The 24,703-nt window shown below is 38.5% G+C and overlaps 1 protein-coding gene across 4 annotated transcripts in view; it reads left to right on the top strand.

Annotated features, from left to right (window-relative positions):
- The window catches only part of syk (spleen tyrosine kinase), a 42,286-nt gene extending 18,453 nt beyond the window's left edge, over positions 1-23,833 (top strand). For 3 of the 4 annotated variants that reach the window (XM_051938377.1, XM_051938376.1, XM_022221817.2), the window contains 13 exons: positions 2,540-3,011; positions 3,511-3,671; positions 7,768-7,906; positions 10,165-10,246; positions 10,391-10,446; positions 15,656-15,718; positions 16,278-16,365; positions 19,285-19,444; positions 19,939-20,148; positions 21,141-21,330; positions 21,605-21,745; positions 23,167-23,279; positions 23,393-23,833. In XM_051938377.1, the coding sequence (XP_051794337.1) occupies positions 2,610-3,011; positions 3,511-3,671; positions 7,768-7,906; positions 10,165-10,246; positions 10,391-10,446; positions 15,656-15,718; positions 16,278-16,365; positions 19,285-19,444; positions 19,939-20,148; positions 21,141-21,330; positions 21,605-21,745; positions 23,167-23,279; positions 23,393-23,465 (1,878 nt within the window). In that variant the 5' untranslated portion in view covers positions 2,540-2,609 and the 3' untranslated portion in view covers positions 23,466-23,833. The remainder of the gene's footprint in view (positions 1-2,539; positions 3,012-3,510; positions 3,672-7,767; positions 7,907-10,164; positions 10,247-10,390; positions 10,447-15,655; positions 15,719-16,277; positions 16,366-19,284; positions 19,445-19,938; positions 20,149-21,140; positions 21,331-21,604; positions 21,746-23,166; positions 23,280-23,392) is intronic. The other variant, XM_051938378.1, reaches the window with a different exon arrangement.
- Positions 23,834-24,703: the final 870 nt, after the last annotated feature.

The raw sequence follows: 24,703 nt of genomic DNA, 5'->3' as shown, positions 1-24,703 counted from the left end.
AAGGGACTCAGCAGAACACACAGAATCAGTTTACATCAGAGTAAAGTTTGACATCACCAAACTTTTGCATTTTTCTTTTGTGATTCTTTTCCAGGCTTTCACTGCAGCCTCTTTCAATTGTTGTTTGTTTTGGGAGGTTACTCCCTTCAGTCTTCTCTTTAGCAGGTAACATGGAGATCTATAGGGTTGAAGTCTGGAGATTGACTTGGCCAGTCTAAAACCTTTCAGTTCTTGCCCCTGATGAACTCCTTTGTTGTTTTGGCAGTGTGTTTTGGGTCATTATCGTACTGCACAATGAAGGATCTCCCAATCAGTTTGCTAAAATTTGGAGAATGAAAGAACCTGCTTATGATCCCAAACATACAAGCATCTGTGAAACACAGTGGAGGTAATGACATGGCTTGGGCTTGCATGGCTTCTTCTGGGACTGGCTTCTGGGAACTCAGAAGTCTACAGAAACATTTTGTCTGCCAATTTAACAAAGTGATTCGGATATCCTTCATGAAGTTTTCTAGGAACAGTAGATTGTGATACCTTCACTCCTGTCCTCTGGAGTTGTTTTAGGGTCTTTCTTACCAGCTCTTACAATGTTTCTGTTGTAAAATGGTTTAAAGACAACACAGTGAATGTTCTGAAGTGGCTGAGTCAGAGCCCAGACCTCAATCCAGTTGAGAAATTGTAGCTGAACTTGAAAAGGGCTGTTCACTCAAAATCCCTGTGCAACCAGACAATTTAACAAAGAGGAACTGAGTGAAGTTGCAGTGTATAGATTTATAAAGCTAATTGAGACCTATCAACACAGGCTCAATGTTGTAATTGTGTCTAAAGGTGGAGCTATTAAATACTGAATTGATGCAGATGAATACTTCTCCAATCAATGTTTTTACAAATACATTTTACAATAACTGATATTACTTTGTGGAAAATTGTTTTCATTTTGCTATGAAAGAGGTGTTTTTGTTAAATTTTTGCAAGAAGTCCAAATTGAACTAAACATGATTCAATGCGGGCGGCTGTGGCTCAGGTGGTGATCGAAGGGTCGGCGGTTCAATTCCTGCTTCCTGCTTCATGTGCTGTTGTGTCCTTGGGCAAGACACTGTACCCGCCTTGCCTCCAGTGATGCGCTCACGCTGGTGTATGAATGCGTGTGAATGTTGGTGGTGGTCAGAGAGGCCGTAGCACGGATTGGCAGCCACACTTCCGTCAGTCTGTCCCAGGGCAGCTGTGGCTAAAAATGTAGCTTACAAGGGGGTGAATAATTTTAGAAGCACTGTAGGGGAGGGAACATGAAACACTTAACATAAGGTGAAGAAAACACAACTCATGAAAATAAGGTTAGCACAAAAAGTTTTTCTGAATCAGTGAATTAGAAAAATCTTGCATCATTGACCATGCCAAGTGATGGGAATAGGTCCATTGAATTTCTTTTAAGAGCGCAGAAGTAAAAGCTGTATAAAAGAGAAAAACTCAACTCAAGGTTGGGTGTCAATGTATGCTGATGATACCATCACTTATGCATTGACAAAGATTCCACAACCAAGTACAGAATTACTAAATAGGATAATAGTTGGTGTCTCCCAATTTCTTCAAAATACCTTCCAGTCTCTGAATTGTACAAAAAATGTTTAAATGGGCTTTTCAGTAAAATAAGTCAATCAAACAAGTCAATCAATGCTAACCCTAACTGTTTTTTAACTTTTGAGATCAAGTTAAAAAAGTTGACCAGTCAAGTATGCATGCCATTATTTTATTGCATTGTTGGAATCGGAGAGAGCCACATTCAAAGCCTTCATGGTTGAAGTGAAAGGGTCACTGGTTCATGTCACAACCTAAAAATCCTGTTGGTAGAAATCTGCAGGGATTGGTTGGTTTAGAGGTCTCCAGAAGCAGCAGACAGGTATCAGGGGACAGATAGGCTGCAGCTATGGCAGTTGCAGAAGCAAAAGCATGGGTGTGAGAGTAGCTGAGGGAGGCCAGGGAGAAGGACTTTTGGTTGGTAAACCATTCGATGCCTGAGTTTGAAGACTTGGGGGAAACCTTGGCCATATCTGTGACAGAGGCTGCTGAGGTAGTGTAGACTGGGATGAAATTCACCCTGAGATACTGCTGGTTCTGACACTGCTGTATTGTCTTGGCTGACATGCCTGATACCTGCTGTCTTGTAACCTGACTCCAGACAGACTGAAGAAAATGGATGGCTGTGCTCCAGAACTAATCAGTGAAATTATTTTAAAATACAATGGCAAAAGAGCTACTACAAGGGGAGCAGTTTATGACTTCAAAGCAGCAACCACCAAACAACATTCAGTCAGTAATCTTTACCAGTTAAAGGCCTAAAGATTTGAATTATCCTGCTATCAGAATTAAAAACATTTTGTGATATTAAAGCTTTTAATACGAAGTCAACATTATGGCTTAAAACAAAGCAAACTGGTGAATACAGAGATACAGTCTTTGTCATTGTTAAATCACTGTTCATTAGCCTTCTTTTCTTGAAGTGTAAATTTTAATTCCTATGTGGTTGTATTTTTGTTTTTAGGTTGATTGCATCCTGGTCGCCTTATCTTGTGGACAGACTTCCTTAAGAGAACCCCCACCCAGAAGCCAACATGGCTGACAATGTGAATATATTGCCATTCTTCTATGGCAATATCACCAGAGAGGAGGCAGAAGACTACCTGCGGCAGGCAGGCATGGGAAATGGTTTGTACCTGCTACGGCAAAGCCGAAACTATCTCGGGGGTTTTGCACTGTCTGTGTCAAATTCAGGCCGCTGCTACCACTATACTATTGAAAGACAACAGAATGAAACATACGCTATTGCTGGTGGTAAGAGTCACAGGAGCCCTGTGGATGTGATTGACTACCACTCCCAAGAGATGGATGGTCTAGTGTGCCTCCTGAAGAAACCATGCAACAGGCCTAAGAACATGCAGCCAAAGGTGGGGCCATTTGAGGACCTGAAAGAAAACCTGATCCGGGAGTATGTAAAGCAGACCTGGAACCTGCAGGTTGGTAGTGGCTCAATCTTATAAATAAAGGGGGGTTATTTACGATAGCTAGTATGTGAAATCAGCCACACAAGAGTACCAGTACCCATACAGTTAGGGTATGTAATAAAGAACAATGTTTTATTAGAACTTGGACTTTTTTGTAATCATGATAAAAGATATTCATCAAAGTAATTCTTCAGATTTTAAAATGAAAAAACGTGTTCAAACAGGAAGTTAATCAAACAGAAAAACCAAGTAGCAAAATTAATAGGTCAGTCTAAACCATTTTATTTTAAGATAGAAAATGAAAACAGTTGCATCTAAACAGTCACACATAATTCCTTATGGCACCAAAATATTTTGTGATTAAGTATAGTCACTACACCATGTCAAAGCTGAAGCAGGATTTTGGTTTGGTTTTTGGAGCAGGCCAAACCATTATGACAGCTACATTTTCCCCCTCCGTATGATTAATTGCACAGTTTTCTGGCTAAGTAATTGTGTCATGTGTGTGCAGGGGGCAGCTCTGGAGCAAGCCATCATCAGCCAGAGGCCTCAACTTGAAAAACTCATTGCCACCACTGCACATGAAAGAATGCCCTGGTTCCATGGAACAATAACACGAGAAGACTCCGAGCCCAGACTTCAAAATGGCTCCCGTACAAATGGAAAATTCCTGTAAGTATTTTACAGCTATACAGTTGTGACTGTATAGCTTTTTGGCTGTATACGGTAAATGGTAAATAGCAATGAAATATAGTCTGATTCGACCAATTATTTCCCACGAAACTGTCATTATTTTAGATGCCAGCAAATCATTTTGCCGTCCAAACTTCTTCTGCAGGAACTTAACAACCTGTAACCTGAGGCTTGATCTTTTGAGGATCTTGCAAGGCTTTAATACAGAACCTGTGTTGATATTTTTGTTACTACGTTTAAGGGCTTGGAACTTGCTTTAGGTATCCCCTCTTAAGCAGAGATCATTAGGTCTAGACACTTGTCATCAAACAGATAAAGAAACAGATTAAAACAAAAGCAAAGAAGTAGATATGCAGTATACTTTACATTTTGTCTTGTCAGTATGAAACCAGTCAGTTTATTGACCAGTTAATGCTATTTTATAAAATGTAAATACATTTCATCAAATTAACACTGCTAGAGTGAGAGCCATTTCAAAACACAAGTTACGGTAGTCAAATCGCTATTTTCAATTTATATGTAGCGTTATGCGAGGTGATTCCTGTTTATAGACTTTATTGTTTATCTTAACACTTTAGGGTTTCATTCTACCAATTGCCATAGAATTAGATAAGTGTAACTAAAAAAAAGCTTTGAGTAAAAGAATTTAAAATCATTCAATAAAATAATTTTTACTATTTTGTTTTCATTGTATCATCCACAAACCACAAAACCTAAAATTTGATGTAGTTTGTAACTGTTATTGTTGTGTCATGTTACAATAAATAACTGTAGTGACTGAAAATCAGATCATGGAAACAGATAATACACTTAGTTACAGTAAGCCAATATGGAAATTCTTCAAAATGTCTCTTTTTCTTTGTAACATTTGAACAAAGTGTCGAGTTGAGTATTTATGGCAGCTGTAGCTTCAGTTGAGAGTCATTGGTCTCAGCTGAAGAAACTCAAGGGAACACACACACACACACACACACACACACACACACACACACACACACACACACACACACACACACACACACACACACACACACACACACACACACACACACACACACACACACAAACGCAGAGACAGTGTGGTTTCCGCTTTGGCAGTTTGCAAAGGACTTCCTGAAGTAGCCAAGCAAGAGGAAGAAGGCTGAGATGTGACTGTTCAGTCCCTTTTCTCATGAATTGCTTAGCAGAAAACTTTGTTTTTCCACCAAAATACAGCCTCATTATAGCTGTAAATTTAATATTTTCATCAAAGTATTCCAGACAGTCATAGCTAGAATATTCTGGAGTAAATTGCAAAGTATTGGCTCTGGCTTTCAAAAACAAAACATTATCACAATTTTTATGCTATATTACTAAACTATACCATATTTGGAGACAGTTTTATTTCAATAATACTTTTACATTTAGAATATCATTAGGGGACATGCATAGTTATTTTTAATGATACACAAAACATCTATTTGTGTTCGACCTTAGTTCCTGTAACTTGGCTTCTCTTTATTCCTGTAATGCCTCAGCTTGTTCTTTTTCAGATCCTTAAACACAAAAATAGTTACACCCAGTCACAGATGGTTACAGCTGACATACTGTGTGGTAACAGGTGGGGTTTAATACTATTAAGACTTTCTCCAGTGAAAAAAATACCCCAAAATAAAATAGAATAAAATATAACAAACTAAGTAAAATAAATTAATATTTGGTTCAAAAAAGTATTTATTGTGTTCTCCAGGGGGTTTGAAAAGTTAAATATCTTAAGACTAAAGTCATAGAAATAAAAAAATAATAATAATTAAGATAACAGCAGACATGAAGCATAATAAAGCATATGAGACAAAACATAACTGATAAATGAACAGTACAGGAGAATAACTGAAAGTAAGTCACAGTAAACCAGCAGTTAAACATGTATGCGTCACTGAATCTGTATACAGTGCCTTGCGAAAGTATTCGGCCTCCTTGAACTTTTCAACCTTTCGCCACATTTCAGGCTTCAAACATAAAGATATAAAATTTTAATTTTTTGTCAAGAATCAACAACAATTGGGACACAATCGTGAAGTGGAATGAAATTTATTGTATATTTTATACTTTTTTAACAAATAAAAACCTGAAAAGTGGGGTGTGCAATATTATTCGGCCCCTTTACTTTCAGTGCAGCAAACTCACTCCAGAAGTTCAATGAGGATCTCTGAATGATCCAATGTTGTCCTAAATGACTGATGATGATAAATAGAATCCACCTGTGTGTAATCAAGTCTCCGTATAAATGGACCTGCTCTGTGATAGTCTCAGGGTTCTGTTTAAAGTGCAGAGAGCATCATGAAGACCAAGGAACACACCAGGCAGGTCCGAGATACTGTTGTGGAGAAGTTTAAAGCCTGATTTGGATACAAAAAGATTTCCCAAGCTTTAAACATCTCAAGGAGCACTGTGCAAGCAATCATATTGAAATGGAAGGAGTATCAGACCACTGCAAATCTACCAAGACCCGGCCGTCCCTCTAAACTTTCACCTCGAACAAGGAGAAGACTGATCAGAGATGCAGCCAAGAGGCCCATGATCACTCTGGATGAACTGCAGAGATCTACAGCTGAGGTGGGAGAGTCTGTCCATAGGACAACAATCAGTCGTACACTGCACAAATCTGGCCTTTATGGAAGAGTGGCAAGAAGAAAGCCATTTCTCAAAGATATCCATAAAAAGTCTTGTTTAAAGTTTGCCACAAGCCACCTGGGAGACACACCAAACATGTGGAAGAAGGTGCTCTGGTCAGATGAAACCAAAATCCAACTTTTTGGCCACAATGCAAAACGATATGTTTGGCGTAAAAGCAACACAGCTCATCACCCTGAACACACCATCCCCACTGTCAAACATGGTGGTGGCAGCCTCATGGTTTGGGCCTGCTTTTCTTCAGCAGGGACAGGGAAGATGGTTAAAATTGATGGGAAGATGAATGGAGCCAAATACAGGAGCATTCTGGAAGAAAACCTGTTGGAGTCTGCAAAAGACCTGAGACTGGGACAGAGATTCATCTTCCAACAGGACAATGATCCAAAACATAAAGCCAAATCTACAATGGAATGGTTCACAAATAAACGTATCCAGGTGTTAGAATGGCCAAGTCAAAGTCCAGACCTGAATCCAATCGAGAATCTGTGGGCAGAGCTGAAGACTGCTGTTCACAAACGCTCTCCATCCAACCTCACTGAGCTCGAGCTGTTTTGCAAAGAATAATGGGCAAGAATTTCAGTCTCTCCATGTGCAAAACTGATAGAGACATACCCCAAGCGACTTGCAGCTGTAATTGCAGCAAAAGGTGGCGCTACAAAGTATTAATGCAAGGGGCCGAATAATATTGCACGTCCCACTTTTCAGGTTTTTATTTGTTAAAGTTTAAAATATCCAATAAATTTCGTTCCATTTTACGATTGTGTCCCACTTGTTGTTGATTCTTGACAAAAAATAAAAATTTTATATCTCTATGTTTGAAGCCTGAAATGTGGCGAAAGGTTGAAAAGTTCAAGGGGGCCGAATACTTTCACAAGGCACTGTATCTGACTTTCCCCTTTGCAAATAATGAATTACCTGGTCCAAAAAATAGAAATACTGATACTGAGTCCAAAAGCAGCAGCACACACAAAATTGTTTTTGCCTGTCTAACAGTTAATATGCATTGTCACAGGTATTAAATATATACACAGTACACTAAGTTACAGTTCACATACAATTTTATCTGCGATATAAAAAAGTATAGAAGTAGAGTGGAGAATCTTTTTCAGACACTTGCTTAATTTCCGCCATCCAGTCTATTCAAGTCAAGGCAAGCTTTCCTAATCCTCCTTTAATCCTGATGTGTATTCTATATGTTTTTTCTTCTTTTCCTGATAAACTTTTTACAATATACGGCTGTGTTCTTTTTGTAATATTTTATTCAGAATGTATTTTTGAGACATTTGCCATTGCCTCAACGGTTTGGACAAAGTGTACAAACAAAACAGCTACAACATTATCAACAAGAAGGTTCTGACTTCTAACTAAATGTTTTTTCCTTCTCTTTGTTTTGTGTGTGCAGGATTCGACAGAGAGATTTGAATGGATCCTATGCACTGTGTTTACTACATGAGGGACAGGTCATGCATTATCGCATTGACAAGGACAGGGCTGGCAAGCTCTCCATTCCAGATGGGAAGAAGTTTGACACTCTGTGGCAGGTTATCAAAATAAATTTCATATTTCTGGTTTTAGAGACATACACAACATAGATATTCATTATGGACACTGTCCTCAAATGTGCTGAGCAAATTCACATTCCCAGGGATGTGACTTGAAACGTAGAAATACTGAGATCAGGAGTCAAAATTAGCACTTTCGCCTTGCAGCAAGAAGATCTCCGGTTCAAATCCCGGGGTGGGCCTGGGATCTTTCTGCATGGAGTTTGCATGTTCTCCCTGTGCATGCGTGGCTTTTCTCCGGGTTCTCCAGCTTCCTCCCACAGTCCAAAATATGCTGAGGTTAATTGATTACTCTAAATCGGGGGTCCCCAAACTTTTTCCTGTGAGGGCCACATAACTTTTCCCTTCTCTGGTGGGGGGCCGGGGTCAGTTTGTAACAGAAAAAGTGTGATAATTGCAGGGGGTGCCTAAACATTTTCAGATGTTTTCCAGAAAGCCACACATTACCAAATATTAATAACCCTTTCTGGGATCTTCACAGAAAAAAAAGTCAGGAAATAAATAATAACACTATTAATGATATAAATAACACGATTTATGAAATAAATAATAACCAAATAACCCTCTCTAGGTTCTTCACAGAAAAAAAGTCAGGAAATATATAATAACACTATTTATAAAATAAATAATAACCAAATTACCCTCTCTGGGTTCTTCACAGAAAAAAAGTCTGTGGAACATTAATTTTCTGTTGTGTCATGCACAATCTTAACAGGTAAAAGTTCAGCTTACTTATCAGAGCAGAATCTCTGACTTAAATAACTCATATGAGCAGTGTCTCAAAGGTCTTGTGTTGCTTCCTTTTTATCCCAGGCTTTCTGCTACATTCATTCTGCAGTGGCAGCCCGCTGCTACTAAAATTCCAGCGCTGCTCCTTTTAAATTATTATTTTTTTAATCGTCGCAAATACTCCACCGCCGCATGTCTCCTCCTTCACAGTAGTCTTGCACCGTGTCGGGTACTCGCGAGTACTAAAGTAATCTACAGATAACTGTGGTGCTCTCAGTATCTAGTCTTTGTGTGTGTGCGTGTGCGTGTGCGCGCGCGTGCGTGTGCGGGGGGGGGAGCGGGGAGCCTGCTGCCTACAGAAAAAAGTCCTAGAGGAAACACTGAACCTTTTGCAGGTTCCAGTAGAATGTCATGTTCTATGCGTATATTAGTCTCGATTGCGTGGCCAGGCTGAAAAAAAAAATTGTAATGAGTCTCTGGTGTTGTTCAGGGGGCCGGGCCAAATGTAGAGGCAGGCTGTATCTGGCCCGTGGGCCATAGTTTGGGGACCCCTGCTCTAAATTGTCCGTAGGTGTGAATGTGAGTGCGATTGTTTGTCTCTATATGTAGCCCTGAGATAGACTGGCGACCTGTCCAGGGTGTCCCCTGCCTTCGCCGGAGTCAGCTGGGATAGGCTCCAGCACCCCCCGCGACCCTAGTGAGGATAAAGTGGTGTATAGACAATGGATGGATGGATGTCTTTAAATCTTATGAATACTTAGTTCACTTTTCCTTTTTGGAAGCATTGTAACTGTGCAATTGCTGTCTTTAAGTTTTGATTAATGTCGCCTATAAGATTCTGAATGATCACAGTCAGCTTTGAAAATAACACTAGACCTACTTTAGGTAATGAAAAAACAAACAAAGAACAGTGTACTGAAAAGGTTTCTAGACACACTCAGTGATTACAGGTTTTAGTTTTGGTCTCTGTATTGAAGTAATATGGCACATTATATTTCTGTTTGTGTACAGATTAAACAAATGAAATACCAAATGTCCTTAAAGAGCTGAAGGTTTTAGTAGGTATTTGTGCTTCTGAACTTTGAACAAGCTAACCACATTTTTGACTCCAGCCACATACCGTATTTAATACAAAGATATGAGCTTAAGATCCATCTGCAGAGCTCATTGTCTTAAAGAAAGAGAAAAAGATTTCTTTATTAGTATACTGTACTTTTTAAAATGTTAACCTTTTCTTTGATATTCCACAAAGAACAATAGAAATGGCAGAAACTTGACTATCTTGACCGTAGCTTCAGCCCGACTTGCTCCCCAGAGGATCAGAGAACTCGTCTGCTGGCTTCACTCTCAGCACCAACATTTTTGTGTTTAGCTTGTCTACTGCAAAGGCTCTAAGATAAATTGTTTCAGCTCTTTTTTTCCTGGGGTATTAGGAACATTTTGGCTTTTGAAGAATATTTGAAAATGTTACCCTCTTACTCTAGTGTGTACTTCTTTCTTTAATGCAGCTGGTGGAGCACTACTCATACAAACCAGACGGCCTGCTGCGAGTGCTAACAGAACCCTGTTCACGACCTGATGGAGAAACTGGTAAAAATGCACACATCTAATTTAAATGGGTCTTGAAACTGTCTTTCAAACAAAATTTAGCAGCATATTAATTACTATCTCAGGATGAAAAACTTACCATTGCATTCAGATGTGATCCACATTTGTCATATTCATTGTTTGTAGGGCTGATGGTACGGCCACTACTTCCACAGGACCATCCAAGATTTGGCTCTGCCATTGTAAGTTTTTGTGTGCATTATCCCATTCAGGCAAAAACAGTGATGTTTTTTAAATCTTCCTCTGGCTTTATATGTGTATGAGTTAACCTGTGTCAGAAAACTCTCCCCTCAAGCAGGGTTGGACTCAGTTCTGATGTTCTCCTACTTTTAATTACATTGACCATTGAAATGATTCATTTGTATGAATGAATTACCTTTCATATTTTCAAATGTACAGGTGTGAACAAATGCTTACATACACTTGTAAAGGTAATATACACTACCAGTCAAAACACACAACTTCTCATTTAGTGTTTTTTCTTTATTTTCATGACTATTTACAGTGTAGATTCCCACTGAAGGCATGAAAAATATGAATGAACACATATGAAACAAGAAAAACACTCAGAGAGCGCAGTACTCTGCCAAGGCTTCTCAGTCATTTTATCATTTCTGACGGATGAAATTTTTAATTAAAAAAAAGGACCCTGTGGTGAGCACAGGTGTGTTATGCATGTGTACATTCTGTATGGATACAGAATCGCATGACCTAAATATGTAGGAGGCAGCAGGAATTGATGGGCCTCGAAAACACCTCCACTATTTAATCAGTTATTCCCTGTATCATTTCCGATGGATAGGTCAGAAATGGAAATAGTTGGAAATTAGTAGTGAATTTGTAGTAGGATTGCAATCATGTGATCGCCAGCAGGCAGCTGATGTGGTGTTTGCTTGTTGTCAGAGTTAAAGTGATGGCGTGCTGCTATCTCGCAATATACCGAAATCTTTAACAAATCCGTAGATCCAGACTATAAGCTGCATCACTGTCAAAATCTAATCATTTGGTCCTTGTGTCATTTCTGACCTTCCCTGAAAATTTCATCCAAATCCATTTTTGAGTAACATTGCTAAAAGACAGACAAACAGATGCACAAACATACTCCAATCATCACATAACGCTGTGTTCCTTGGCGAAGTAATTATGTAGTTAATAAAAAAGTGTGAAATAAGTCAAAATATGTTTTATGTTTTAGATTCTTCAAAATAGCCACCCTTTGCATTGATTACTGCTTTGCACACTCTTGGCATTCTCTGGATGAGCTTCATGAGGTAGTCACCTGAAATGGTTTTCACTTCACATGTGTGCCTTGTAAAGGTTAATTTGTGGAATTTCTTGCCTTCTTAATGGGTTTGGGACCATCAGTTGTGTTGTGCAGAAGTCAGGTTGGTACACGGATGACAGCCCTATTTGACAACTGCTAAAATCCATATTATGGCAAGAACCAATCCGCTAAATAAAGAGAAATGACAGTCCATCGTTATTTTAAGAACTGAAGGTCAGTCAGTCCGGAAAATTGCTATAACTTTAAATGTATCCCCAAGTGCAGTCCCAAAAACCATCAAACACTACGACCAAATGGGTTTACATGAGGACCACCACAGGAAAAGAAGATCAAGAGTCACCTCTGCTGCTAAGGATAAGTTCATCTTAGTCACCAGCCTAAGAAAGGACAAGTTAACAGCACCTCAGATTAGAGCCCAGATAAATGCCACACAGAGTTCTCGTGGCAGACACATCTTTACATCAACTGTTCAGAAGATGCTGCATGACCAGAACTTCATGGTCTAATAGCTGCTAAGAAACCATTATGAAGGAAAAGCAACAAGCAGAAGAGATTTGTTTGGGCCAAGAAACACAAGGAATGAGCATTAGACCAGTGGAAATCTGTGCTTTGGTCTGATGTCCAAATGTGAGATCTTTGGTTCCACCTGCCGTGTCTTTGTACGATGCAGAAAAGGTGAATGGATGGTCTCTGCATGCATGATTCCCACTGTGAAGCATGGATGAGTATGTGTGATAATGTGGGGGTGCTTTGCTGGTGACACTGTTGGGGATTTATTCAAAACTGAAGACACACTGAACCAGCATGGCTACCACAGCATCCTGCAACGACATCCATCCCATCCGGTTTGCATTTAGCTGGACCATCATTTAATTTTCAACAGGACAATGACCCCAAACACACCTCCAGGCTGTGTACGGTCTATTTGACCAAGAAAGGGCTATTTGATGGAGCGCTGCATCAGATGACCTGGCCTCCGCAGTCACCTGACCTAAACCCAATCCAGATGGTTTTGGATGAGATGGACTGCAGAGTGAAGGCAAAAGGGCCAACAGGTGCTCGGCATCTCTGAGAACTCCTTCAAGACTGCTGGAAAACCATTTTAGGTGACTACCTCATGAAAGTCATAGAGAGAATGCCAAGAGTGTGCAAAGCAGTAATCAAAGCAAAGGGTGACTATTTTGGAGAATCTAAAACTAAAAACATCTTTTGACTTATTTTACACTTTTTTGTTTACTACATAATTCCATGTGTTCATTTGCAGTTTTGATGCCTTCAGAGATAATCTACAATGTAAATAGTCATGAAACTAAAGAAAAATCATTAAATGAGAGGTGTGTCCAAACTTTTAACAAGTGGTGTATATCGAGCCCGGTCTCACGGGGATTCGTGAAACTGTCACGTAAGTTTTAGTTTCGGTTTCGTGCGCACCAACACGATTTCGTCATGTTTTTCGTGCCGCTCACCACGAAATGCGCACCAGTGTATTTTAAACGGCGGACTTTTCGTGCCACTCAGAACGTATTTCAAAAGAATGTGTATATTATATTTTTAATGTAAAACCGTGGCGAATCCAACGCTATATTTTGCATGACATCGTCCCTAAACATAACCCTAACCATAACCTAACCATAACCTAACCATAAGCCGGTGGTACACTTACCAATTTGCATAGGAATTTCAAGAATGTCCGGCGGCCGGCGGCCGCAAACGCGATCACACAAGCAGTATACGCCGATGGACAGCTTAGATCGTCATGAATCCGCCGGTATAAACCACTTTCAGATGTGATTACCACAGCGAAAAACATTTCGTGGTGAGTGGCACGAAAAACATGACGAAATCGTGTTGGTGCGCACGAAACCGAAACTAAAACTTACGTGACAGTTTCACGAATCCCCGTGAGACTGGGTTGGTATATCATGGCAGTCTTGAGTTTCCAGTGACTCCTATGTCTGGGAACTCAGTTGCAACAGTAATAAGGAGGTATAGAGCGAGCCATTTTACCACTAATCAGAGTCGCAATGATCTCTTCCTGAAATGCCCTTATGGACTGTGCACTACTCGTTCAATCTAGTAAATCTAGTTAAACGTGTCACAAAACACCCTTACAAATGAAGCTTTGTAGTACTACAGAGATGCCTTGACCTCCAAATCATATTCTCCAAACAAAAGAAAAAATGCTTGTTTGGTAAAGACTGTAGCAAAAGCATTCTTTTTTTTTTTGTGACTATTTGCGCTATAACTGTCACTCATATTGCCATATTATATTTGTTTTATATATATATATATATATATAGAACTGAAAGTTCTACCTTATAGGCAGGTGTCCTTAATACAATTTTTTTTCTCTGGTGAAGTTGTATCAAGATGGAAGTCAAAAGAGTTGAGATATCTGCTCTCCTTTGTGCTGAACATCAGCCGGATGACCGTCCACAGAGTTGCGGAGAGGCTAAAGAATGGTGAAGATCTTTCAGGTCTTCACCATTCTTGAAAGATCACTGAAAGATCTTCACCATTCTTGAGCCTCTCCGCGACTCTGTGGACGGTCATCCGGCTGATGTTCAGCTGCTTGGCTCTGTCAGACTTGTTGTGGCCAGCATGAAGGAGAGCAGATATCTCAACTCTTTTGACTTCCATCTTGATACAACTTCACCGGAGTGAAGTGAAAATTGTATTAAGGACACCTGCCTATAAGGTAGAACTTTCAGTTTATTTAATGGAATTTTTCGCTCCGACATGTAAACGTCTCTAAAGATCATGAAACCGTGTAACAGAACTTTTGCAAAGCCCGGTATATATATATATATATATATATATATATATATGTGTGTGTGTGTGTATATATTTAGACAGTGTGTGTGTGTGTGTGTGTGTGTGTGTGTGTGTGTGTGTGTGTGTGTGTGTGTGTGTGTGTTATCTATTTGTGTTCACACATTTTATTTTTTCACAAATATTGACCCATTTTGTTTGTTCCAAAGCTTAGAGCATTTTAAAACATCTGTATACAAGTAGACAATGTTACTCTAGATTATCCACACAGTATAAGTTCATGCTTTCAGTGGAACTACTTTCTACCAAAGAAGGACCTGACAGAAAGAGATCATCTGTTTACATTAATACATGCCACTGAAAATTATTGATTTTTTTCACAATTTAGGTGGCTCAACCCATTTATTTTTGTCTTCCTTCTGAATGAACAAGGTGTCTCTCTCCTCCTGCAGTCTTCAGATCATCCCAATTAATCCACCCAAGATCTAAGCTGAGTTTTGACTCATTCAGAGGCCTTACTCTCAGCCTCGCACAGCCCAAAACACAAGAACCTGTGTATTTGTTGGTGTACATTGTCCTCTCAGCCCTTACTCAGATCAATTACAAGCCAGTGAAGAGAAGATAATATGGGAGACAAATTTGCTGTTTTGCTAGTTCTTGACAGAGGTCTGACATTTTGAATCAACTGGTTTTTCAAAGTTATTGGGGCGTCCTGTCCAGCCCATAGGTAACAATTGCATGGACTAGTTTCTTAGCATCACTCTGACACATGATAATGACAACGTTGCGCAAGTGAAAAAAGTTGTCGTAGAGACTTGTATCCTGAACAAAAATAACTCTAAGGTTTGTCAAAGACATGCGAGTTCTGTTTAAATAGTCTGCAACGGCTTTTAAAGGATTTTAGAATTAAAGGGAGACTGTATATAGGTTTGTAATAGGCTAAAGCATGTGTGGTACATAGCCTGGTAATAATGACAGACTGATCAGATGTAAAATGAAAATGTCAATGCATGGTTCTGCTGGGGGTGTCTTCCTATTAAAAGGGTTTGTCTTCCCTGCTGTCACCAGGTGCTGCTCAAAGGGAATGTTTGACTTTATCTATAGAACACTATGAGATCTTTACCTTACTAGGTAAATTGCCCTAAGGCGACTTATTTAATTAACTGGTATTATATAAACAAAATAAAATTGAATTGAATTAATGTAGTTTGCAATTTAATGAATCAGTAGGATTACTTGATACGTCTTTGTTTGGAGCTAACTATTTTCCTGAATCTATTTCTACATAATTATCACATCATCACTGATAACCTTTCTTACATTTTGGTTTGTAGCAAAATGCAGCAGATGGAATTCTCTCCATATTCAGAGGTGCTTCCAAACTTGGCCGATACAAGGTGCACTAACACACCTCCTGCCTTCTCTTATAACTAATGGTTGCAGCTGCTCAGCACCCCCCACCCAACACATCAGACATCTGATCTTTGAAAGAGGCAGCCTCTGAAAAACGTTTTGCCAGACACTTTTAACTTTGTTACCTGGTTTTGTGCAAAAGCTGAAGCTTTTTTGAATCTCATGCTGCTTTTTATTTTGAGTTGAGCATTTCCAAGGTATCTGATTTCATTTGTTGAAATGCACCAAATTATGAGTCTTGGTCGTATTCTCTTACACTTTGCTTACTGATGCTGGAGATTCAAAAAGGGTTCTTGAATGTCAAAGTGCTTTGTTATGTTCACATACTTTTTAAAGCAGGGGTATGGGACAAAGTTAACACACCAAAAGTAACACAAAAGTCAGTCACTTATTGAACTTGTTCTACATCCCTACTTTAAATGCTTGTGTTCAGTCATCACAAACTGCATTTCAGCAGCATATGTTTTATGTCACAATATGTTTTATGCATTTTCACACTGTACGTTCTCTCAAACATTGTCTTCTGTGATAAACTGATTACAGGGTCGAGGATCTCAGCACAAGAACCCAGATAGTGTCAATCCATATGAATTTGGTGGGTACCCACCCAGTAATCAAGCAGCCAGCAAGGGTAAATCATTTCAATATATTCTAAATGTGTAATCACACCTAGTATTCAGCAGAAAGTTGGGTGTATTTTTGTTCAGTTGCTATCTCTGACTTGACGGTATATTTTGGCTCGTCCGAACATTAGTTAGAATTCTATGTAAATGAAGACGTAGTGTCAACCTTTACAGATGGATTCTTTTTCTCTTCACTTTTCAGTTTGAGCACCACTGTGCTGAACCCACTGCACTGAGGTGGTGACAGACTTCTTAGAGGCAGTTACAGTGCAAAAGTATTCACCTCCCTTGGCATTTTTCATGTTTTGTTGCCTCACAACCTGGAATTAAAATGGATTGTTTGAGGATTTGCATCATTTAATTTACAGAACATGCCTACAAGTTTGAAGATGTGTTTTTTTTGTGTGTGAAGCAAACAAAAAATAGGACAAAATGATAGAAAATGTCAATGTGCATAGCTATTCACCCCCCTGAAGTCATTACTCTGTAGAGCGACTTTTTTTCTCTATGAGCTTTTCACATCTTGCCACTGAGATTATCAAAAGAAAACTACTCCAGCTCCTTAAAGTTTGATAGTTTGCTCTTGTGAACAGCAATCTTTAAGTATGACCACAGATTTTCCATTGGATTGAGGTGTGGGCTTTGACTAGGCCATTCGAACACATTTATATGTTTTCCCTTGAACCACTTAAGTGTTGCTTTGCAACATGCTTGGAGTTAGTGTCCTGCCGGAAAGTGAACCTTCGTCCTAGTCGCAAATCATTTGCAGACTGGTACAGGTTTTGGTCAAGAATATCCCTGTATTTAGCACCATCCATCTTTCCTTCGACTCAGACCAGTTTCCCTGTCCCTGCTGCTGAAAAACATCCCCACAACATGATGCTGCCACCACCATGTTTCACTGTGAGGATGGTGTTATTGGGGTGATGAGATGTGTTGGGTGTGTGCCAGACATAGCGTTTTCCTTGATGGCCGAAAAGTAAAATTTTAGTCTCATCTGACCAGAGCACCTTCCTCCCTACATTTTCGGAGTCTACCACATGCCTCAAAACTCAAAACTTGCCTTCTTATTTTTATCTGAAAGTAATGGCTTTCTTCTGGCCAATCTTCCATAAAGGCCAGCTCTATGGATTGTACGGCTTATTGTGGTCCTATGGACAGATACTCCAGCCTTTGCCGTGGAATTCTGCAGCTCCTCCAGGGTTATGCTCTCCTCGATCGGTCTGTGAATTTTGGTAGGCAGCCCTCTCTTAGCAGGTTTGTTGTGGTGTCATGTTCTTTCCATTTGATTATGATGGATTAGATGCTGCTCCTGGGGAACATCAAAGATTTGGATGTTTGGATTCCTTTTTTTATAACCCAACCCTGACTTGTACTTCTCAACAACTTTGTCCCTGACTTGTTTGGAGAATTCCTTGGTCTTCATGGCAGTGTTTGGTTAGTGGTGGCTCTTGCAAAGGTGTTGCAGCCTCTTGGGCCTTTCAGAAAAGGTGTACTGACAGATCATGTGCTACTTAGACTGCACACAAGTGGACTTCATTTCACTTATTATGTGACTTCTGAAGGTAATTGGTTGCACCAGAGCTTCATGAGAAAGGGGTTGAATATATGTACATGCCAATTTTCAGTTTTTTATTTTAAAAAAATCTCATTTCACTTCAATACTATTTTGTGCAGATCCATCAAATAAAATTTTGATTAAAAAATTAATTAGAGGTTGTAATGTAGCAAAAGAGGCAAAAAGCCAAAGGAGTGAATACTTTTGCAATGCAGTATAAATATCTAAGCAATTAAAACAGAAAATCACTGCTTGGAAAGAAACTAAAATGATAAAATGACAGGATTTCTAATATATTCAAATACTGAGTGATCAACCTATTAAGAACTTCACCGGAAAGCTGAAGTGACTGAATTTGTAATCAAACCACAAAGTCTCTGACTTTGACTCTGTTAGCATCTGGTAGGACATGGATGCAGCCACTATTGGATTCTTGTAACCAATAACCACAACTCTTCCCTAGACTCTCCCTTAACCATGTAGCTCCAGTTTGCTAATCTTAAAATAAAATAGATTTTATTATCATTTGGGTTTTATCCTTATGACTTTTCATCTGGCCTGTTGACCTCATGAAGTATTTCTAAATACAGATAACATGATGTTCTATCTTGTCTTGTGGGCAATTTGAACCTTTTTACTGCAGATGTTGCTTACTGTAACACTCTCTTCCTCTCAACACTGGCAATTAAAATGTCCCTTTGTAATGTGGTTTCAGTGTGATGGATAACATGGCCAGTTTCATAGCAACACTGCTTTTGAAATACCAGTCACGGTAAATCAAATTATACAATTGGGTATATAAATGGATTATTTGAAGGAAGAAAGTAAAAGTTAAAGTAGATTAATGTGTTTTCTGTCTATGATATAAATTGGCAGAATGTCTCAGACAGCGGTGACACATCCTAACCAAGTGCATACTTAGTTATCAGAAACTGCATCAGTAAAGCAAGGCAGTCCTATTTGTAAAGTGGTAGGTCTCAACCAGCACAAGAAATATTTTAAGGTGGCATGTATTGTTTGTATGGCTCAGTATTTAAACTAGATATTTTTTAAAAACTTAATTATTATGTAATGACTTATAATTAATTTATTGCATTGTTTCCTTTTGAACATTTGGTTCAAATCTGTTTTTGCTACTGAATAAGAATAAAATTGGGCCTAATCCATTGTAGGAATAATTTTCTTGAGTAAAATCTGTTCCCAATGGGTTCAAGACTAAATGCTCCAATTAGGTTGGTCTGGAGCACAATGACAAATTACTTGTTGTTGCCATTTCAGTCACAGAACTGTCTGAACTTGGTCACTTGATCTAATTTCACATGCTGTCAATCACTACTCTTCTAATGTAGAATGGTCTATTCTTCATCAGAAGCCATGCCAATGGACACAGAGGTATATGAAAGTCCTTATGCAGATCCAGATGAACTGAGAAGCTCAACAGTTAATCGTGACCAGCTGATTTTGGAGGATGGAGAACTGGGCTCAGGGAACTTTGGCACTGTCATGAAGGGCATTTACAAGATGAAAAAGTATGCTACATCACATAACTTTACATTACTATATACTAACAACACTACCCCTCAATTTTAGTCACCCAGAGTGTTATAATGTTATGATTATGGACATCTGCAGACTTTACTACCACCAAATTTGAAAACATTCTCCTTTTCATACAAAAATGCTCTTTCCATTTTCCCTAAAAACAAATTCTGTTCATTTTTCAAATTCCAAAAAACACAGCTTCCATCATTGAGTTCCTTCATCAGAACCAAACAAAGAGTTTATGATGTTGGACCTTGTGTTCTCTAACATAAAAATGATCAGTCATTCACACACACAGATCAAATTGGGCTCATTAAAGGAGAAATTATATATGTACTCTATATTGATGCATAGATATACTTGCCTTCCTTACTAACCAATATTTCAGTGTAAACCTTGTATTGTATTATTGGATGTCTGTAAAAATGTCGTATTGCTTGCTGTGCATGAACTAAAATCTATTGGGTCCTCCATATATTAGGACAGAGAAGCCTGTGGCTGTCAAAATCCTGAAGAATGATGATAACAACCCCTCAGTACGTGAGGAAATGCTGCGAGAAGCCAATGTCATGCAACAACTGGACAACCCTTATATCGTCCGGATGATTGGTATCTGTGAGGCAGAGAACCTCATGCTGGTCATGGAGCTGGCCGAGCTGGGACCCCTCAATAAGTTCCTACAGAAACACAAGTATGTGCCTGAGACTTGTCTTTCCCTCAGTTTAATCATTCTGCCATTGTTTATTTTCATTAGCAATATAAACAAAAGAATAAAGACGATAAAGGTACTGACCTGAGACAAAAAATGCACTGAAGATAGGAAAGTATTATACATGACAATGTAGCTGACTTTGAAATAGAGTTTTAAATCGTATCTATCATAAAGTCTGCGGTCTATATAAAGGACGCTAAACATTATTTTACCTTTTTTTTTTACAACAATATAGTATAATATCTGTAAAGTATACATGTACATCACACACACACACACACACATATATATATATATATATATATATATATATATATATATATATATATATATATATATATATATATAATATATATATATATATTAGGGGAGACCATTGCTCACTCACAAAAAGATTTTCCAAAAGGTTTATATCTTGTTAAATTTTTTTGTTTTAAGTTGGCTGCAGAGTAAATGTTTCAAACATGTAGAGGACATTGAAAGGATTGTTTGCAATCAGTCTGTCATGTGTACCATGCAAGGTTTACAATTGCTTTTATGGATTTATATACAAGATCTTGAACATGGAAAGCAGCAAACAACGCTCTGCTATCTAAAGATATAGAGTCAGGTCCACAAATATTTGGACACTGACACAATTTTTGGCATTTTGCCTCTGTACACCACCACAATGCATTTGAATTGAAACAGTCAAAACGTGTTTTATCGCTAAATCAGGTGAATGATGTAGAAATTACAGCACATTTTATATGTGCCATCAACCTTTTTAAGGGACCAAAGTAATTGGATAACTGGCTGTTCAGTTGTTCCATGGAAAAAAAACATTATGTGTGACCAAATAAACTGTTTGGTACATTTTCAAAAAGAAAGAATACATTGGCGAGCTCAGCAATATCAAAAGACTCAGAAGACCACAGAAAACAAGTGTGGTGAATGACAGAAGAAGTAAAGTTACAATTGATCATCTACAGACAAACATCGATCAAAAACATCACAGAGCTGGCCCACCAGGTATCCATGGGGATGAAGTATCTGGAGGAGCACAACTTTGTCCACAGGGATCTTGCTGCTCGCAATGTGCTTCTGGTGACACAGCACTATGCCAAAATCAGTGACTTTGGCCTCTCCAAAGCTGTCGCTGAGGAGCAAAACTACTACAAGGTAATTGCTGACATGGGTCGTCTCCAGTCTATTGTAATCTTGGGGTAGTTCATACTCTTTCAGACTTACTAATAGTCTTGATGCTCCTTCTTTATTGGCCCCTTTCATTCTTACATTAAACAAACTTATTACTGTCATATTAACAACAGTCTGCCTAATTGTGTATTTTAAATTGGCCAGCCGTCAGTCCTCGCCATAGTCATAGTGCAATCTGAAACAGCAAAATCTCCAGTCTGACATTAATTCTCACAATGTTTTGTGTGTGTCTCTCCAGGCCAAAGGTCATGGAAAGTGGCCGGTGAAATGGTACGCCCCTGAGTGTATAAACTATTTCAAATTCTCATCCAAAAGTGATGTGTGGAGCTTTGGAGTGCTATTGTGGGAGGCCTTCTCCTATGGCCAAAAACCATACAAGGTATGAAGTCAGTACTAAGTCTCTCACTAATATGTTTATCTGTGCAATAGTTTAGACATGCAGATGTTTTTTGTTTGTTTGTTTTTTAGAACTGCTGCCCTTTTAGGCAAAGTAATAACTGGACTAAACAACTGCAGGAGAAGTGTTTCATGTTTTACATACAGTGCTTAACAAATTTATTAGACCACCTGTCATATAAATGAGAGAACACAAATATTTTAGAAATCAATCAAAAACTTTTTTCAAATTAAAAAATGCATTATTATTTATTAAGCAAATAAACTGGAGAAACTTAATAGTCCTTATTCATATATATTAACCTAAAATCTTCGTATTTTGTCTGACCTTTGGCCCTGATAACAGCTTACGTTTTTGCTGCCGTTGTTTTCATGTACTTTTCCACAGTTTCTTTTTTATTTAGTTGGACTTGGACTTGTCCGTTCAGAGTACCTTCTTCCAGTCATCTACAGTCCAGTGTTTTTGCTCCCAGTCAAATCTGAGGCACGTTTAGATGTTTGCAGACCTCAATAATGGCTTCTTAGCAGCTATTCTTCCCTTTAAGCCTTGTTCCTTCAGTTGTCTGCTTATGGTCATTCTGGAGACTTTCTCAGATTCTGATCTGGAAGCATGAATCTCTGTCTGAAGATCAGAAGTGGTCTTCCTTCTATCGTGGGAATTTAAAATCTTGAGGTGCCTGATCTCTGCTTCAGTTAATTTTCATTTTCCTTAGTGCATTTTGTAGCAGTCTCTCGCAGAGTCCGAGTCATACTTAAGCACACTGTAAGAAAACATTATGTCTTCCTTATTTGTCTTAAAGACCATCCAACTTCATGAAGTGCTTTAATCCAGACCTGTCTTTCCGAATGAGTTCCCTACGCTTCACCATTTTGAACAAGAGTGTGGGATTTCAAACAGAATTTCTGTTTTTATACCCAAATTTGAGCCACTACCCTGGAATTCTCTGAGAAGTCAGAAAACAATCAAGAAGAACATACAACCACTAAAACAAATTATTCTGTTCAGGAATGCAAACAAGTAACTGTAATTTGGGATCTCAATCAAAAAATAATAATGTGATTTACTATTTTCTTCTGCTTGTTTGTATAACAGTGCATTTAAAAAATGATGGATAACAGCAACAATTTTATTTTAGCATTAAAGATATTTTGATTAAAGAGATTGCACATACTGGCAGATTAACCACGACAGACACCTTACACTGGATGGTGTTCTAATAAGGTTTTTTAAGCACTGTATGTCCTTCTGTTATAGAGCTGCTGTAATGTGAACAAACTGGGTTGATCTATTGATTTCATGTATCATACTCTTCTTGGGATGTGAATTAATGTTTACGTAATGATCTGATTGCTCTTTTCAAGGAGTAAATAACAAGCCACTGTGTAATGTATCACTGTTTCCAGGGAATGAAAGGAAATGATGTCATGCAGATGATTGAAAGTGGGAATCGTATGGACTCCCCCGTGAACTGTCCACCAGAGATGTATGACCTAATGAGGACTTGCTGGACATACAAGTAAGCAATATGTTGTCTCTGAGTCATCTATAAGTGATAGCTTGACTGACAACAGGCCAGTTTATGTAAGGAGACCTCATTTTTGATAATTGTTTTTTTTTAATATCTTTCAGGGCAGATGAAAGACCTGGATTCAGTGTTGTTGAGCCAAGACTACGAGAGTATTATTATGACATTGCACAGTAATTCTTTAAATGGGAGTTAAAGGCTATGCAAACTCTTGCTTGATGAGAAAAAACTGAAATTAATCATATAAGAATGGCCAAAGATGGTTATGAATTATGAATGCTGTAAAATATAGGCTTTAACTGTGTATTTTTTTCTGCTTTTTAAATATAGACTATGATTATGCAAATAATATCTATTCGTTCCTGAATGTCAGCATTATGAAGGTGGTTATAAACAGATCAGAACAAATATTCATGCTGCAGCTAACAAACTGTATAACCTATATTTTGGTAGTTTCATACTGTTAGCACATTATACAGTATGTATTAAAGCTGCACAATTGCAATGTCATTAAAGTTGGACCTAAAATCCAGAATGAACAAAGATATGATTGTTTCAGTTTATATATAAACTTCTTTTCATGCTTTTTCCCAGTGATGTTCCTGTCATCTGGGGTACCCACTAAATACCACAACTGAGCAGTAAATATAAGAGGCATACTGGCTCTGACATAGCCTGGATCAACAAGGTCCACATAAGACAGCCTCATGACAAGTGGGCCACCAGAAAGACATTCATGGCATAGGGCAGAGATATTGAATTGTTTATATGTTACTGTGATGGGGATAGATGTCAAGAATGTGGGACCTTCAAAACCTACAGTACTTTGAAACCCAACATCTATCATTAAGGACTTCTATCAGTGCAATATTCAATACATATGCAGTATTTAACCTCACATGCAATACCCTTATGTGTAATATTGTAATTTAAATAATATTCCGTTTTATTACCCTGGTTTTACAGTACTTCTTATACTCACATTTGTAGCATTTCTTATTCAGAATTCTCAGATTTAGATTTGTTAATTTATTCTTTTAGTATCTGTTGTTGTTGCTAGTCACTGCTCTCTATACACCAAGTCAAATTCCTTGTATGTACTCACTTGGCAGTCAAGGCTTTTCTGATTCTTATTCTAAGCTAATTAAGAAACAGTTTCTGGCTCAGTGTTTCAATGTCCACAAACACTAACTGTTATCACCACTAGAAATTGATGAAGTACAACAAAGCAAGGGGGAACCAGGACATCAGATCACATCCTCATCATCCCCACACTCCTAGGCTGGGTACCAAAGTCCAGCAACCACAGGCCCATGTAAGCTTAACACAAGGTGACCTTGCTGGCCTGAGACTATGGATCATAACTACATTAAATACCTGTAACTACTGTTTACCAAGGTTAAGTGAAAAGACTA

Source organism: Acanthochromis polyacanthus, chromosome 18 (assembly GCF_021347895.1).
Source record: "Acanthochromis polyacanthus isolate Apoly-LR-REF ecotype Palm Island chromosome 18, KAUST_Apoly_ChrSc, whole genome shotgun sequence".
Lineage (NCBI taxonomy): Eukaryota > Metazoa > Chordata > Actinopteri > Pomacentridae > Acanthochromis > Acanthochromis polyacanthus.
This window is presented reverse-complemented; position numbering and strand designations above follow the sequence as displayed.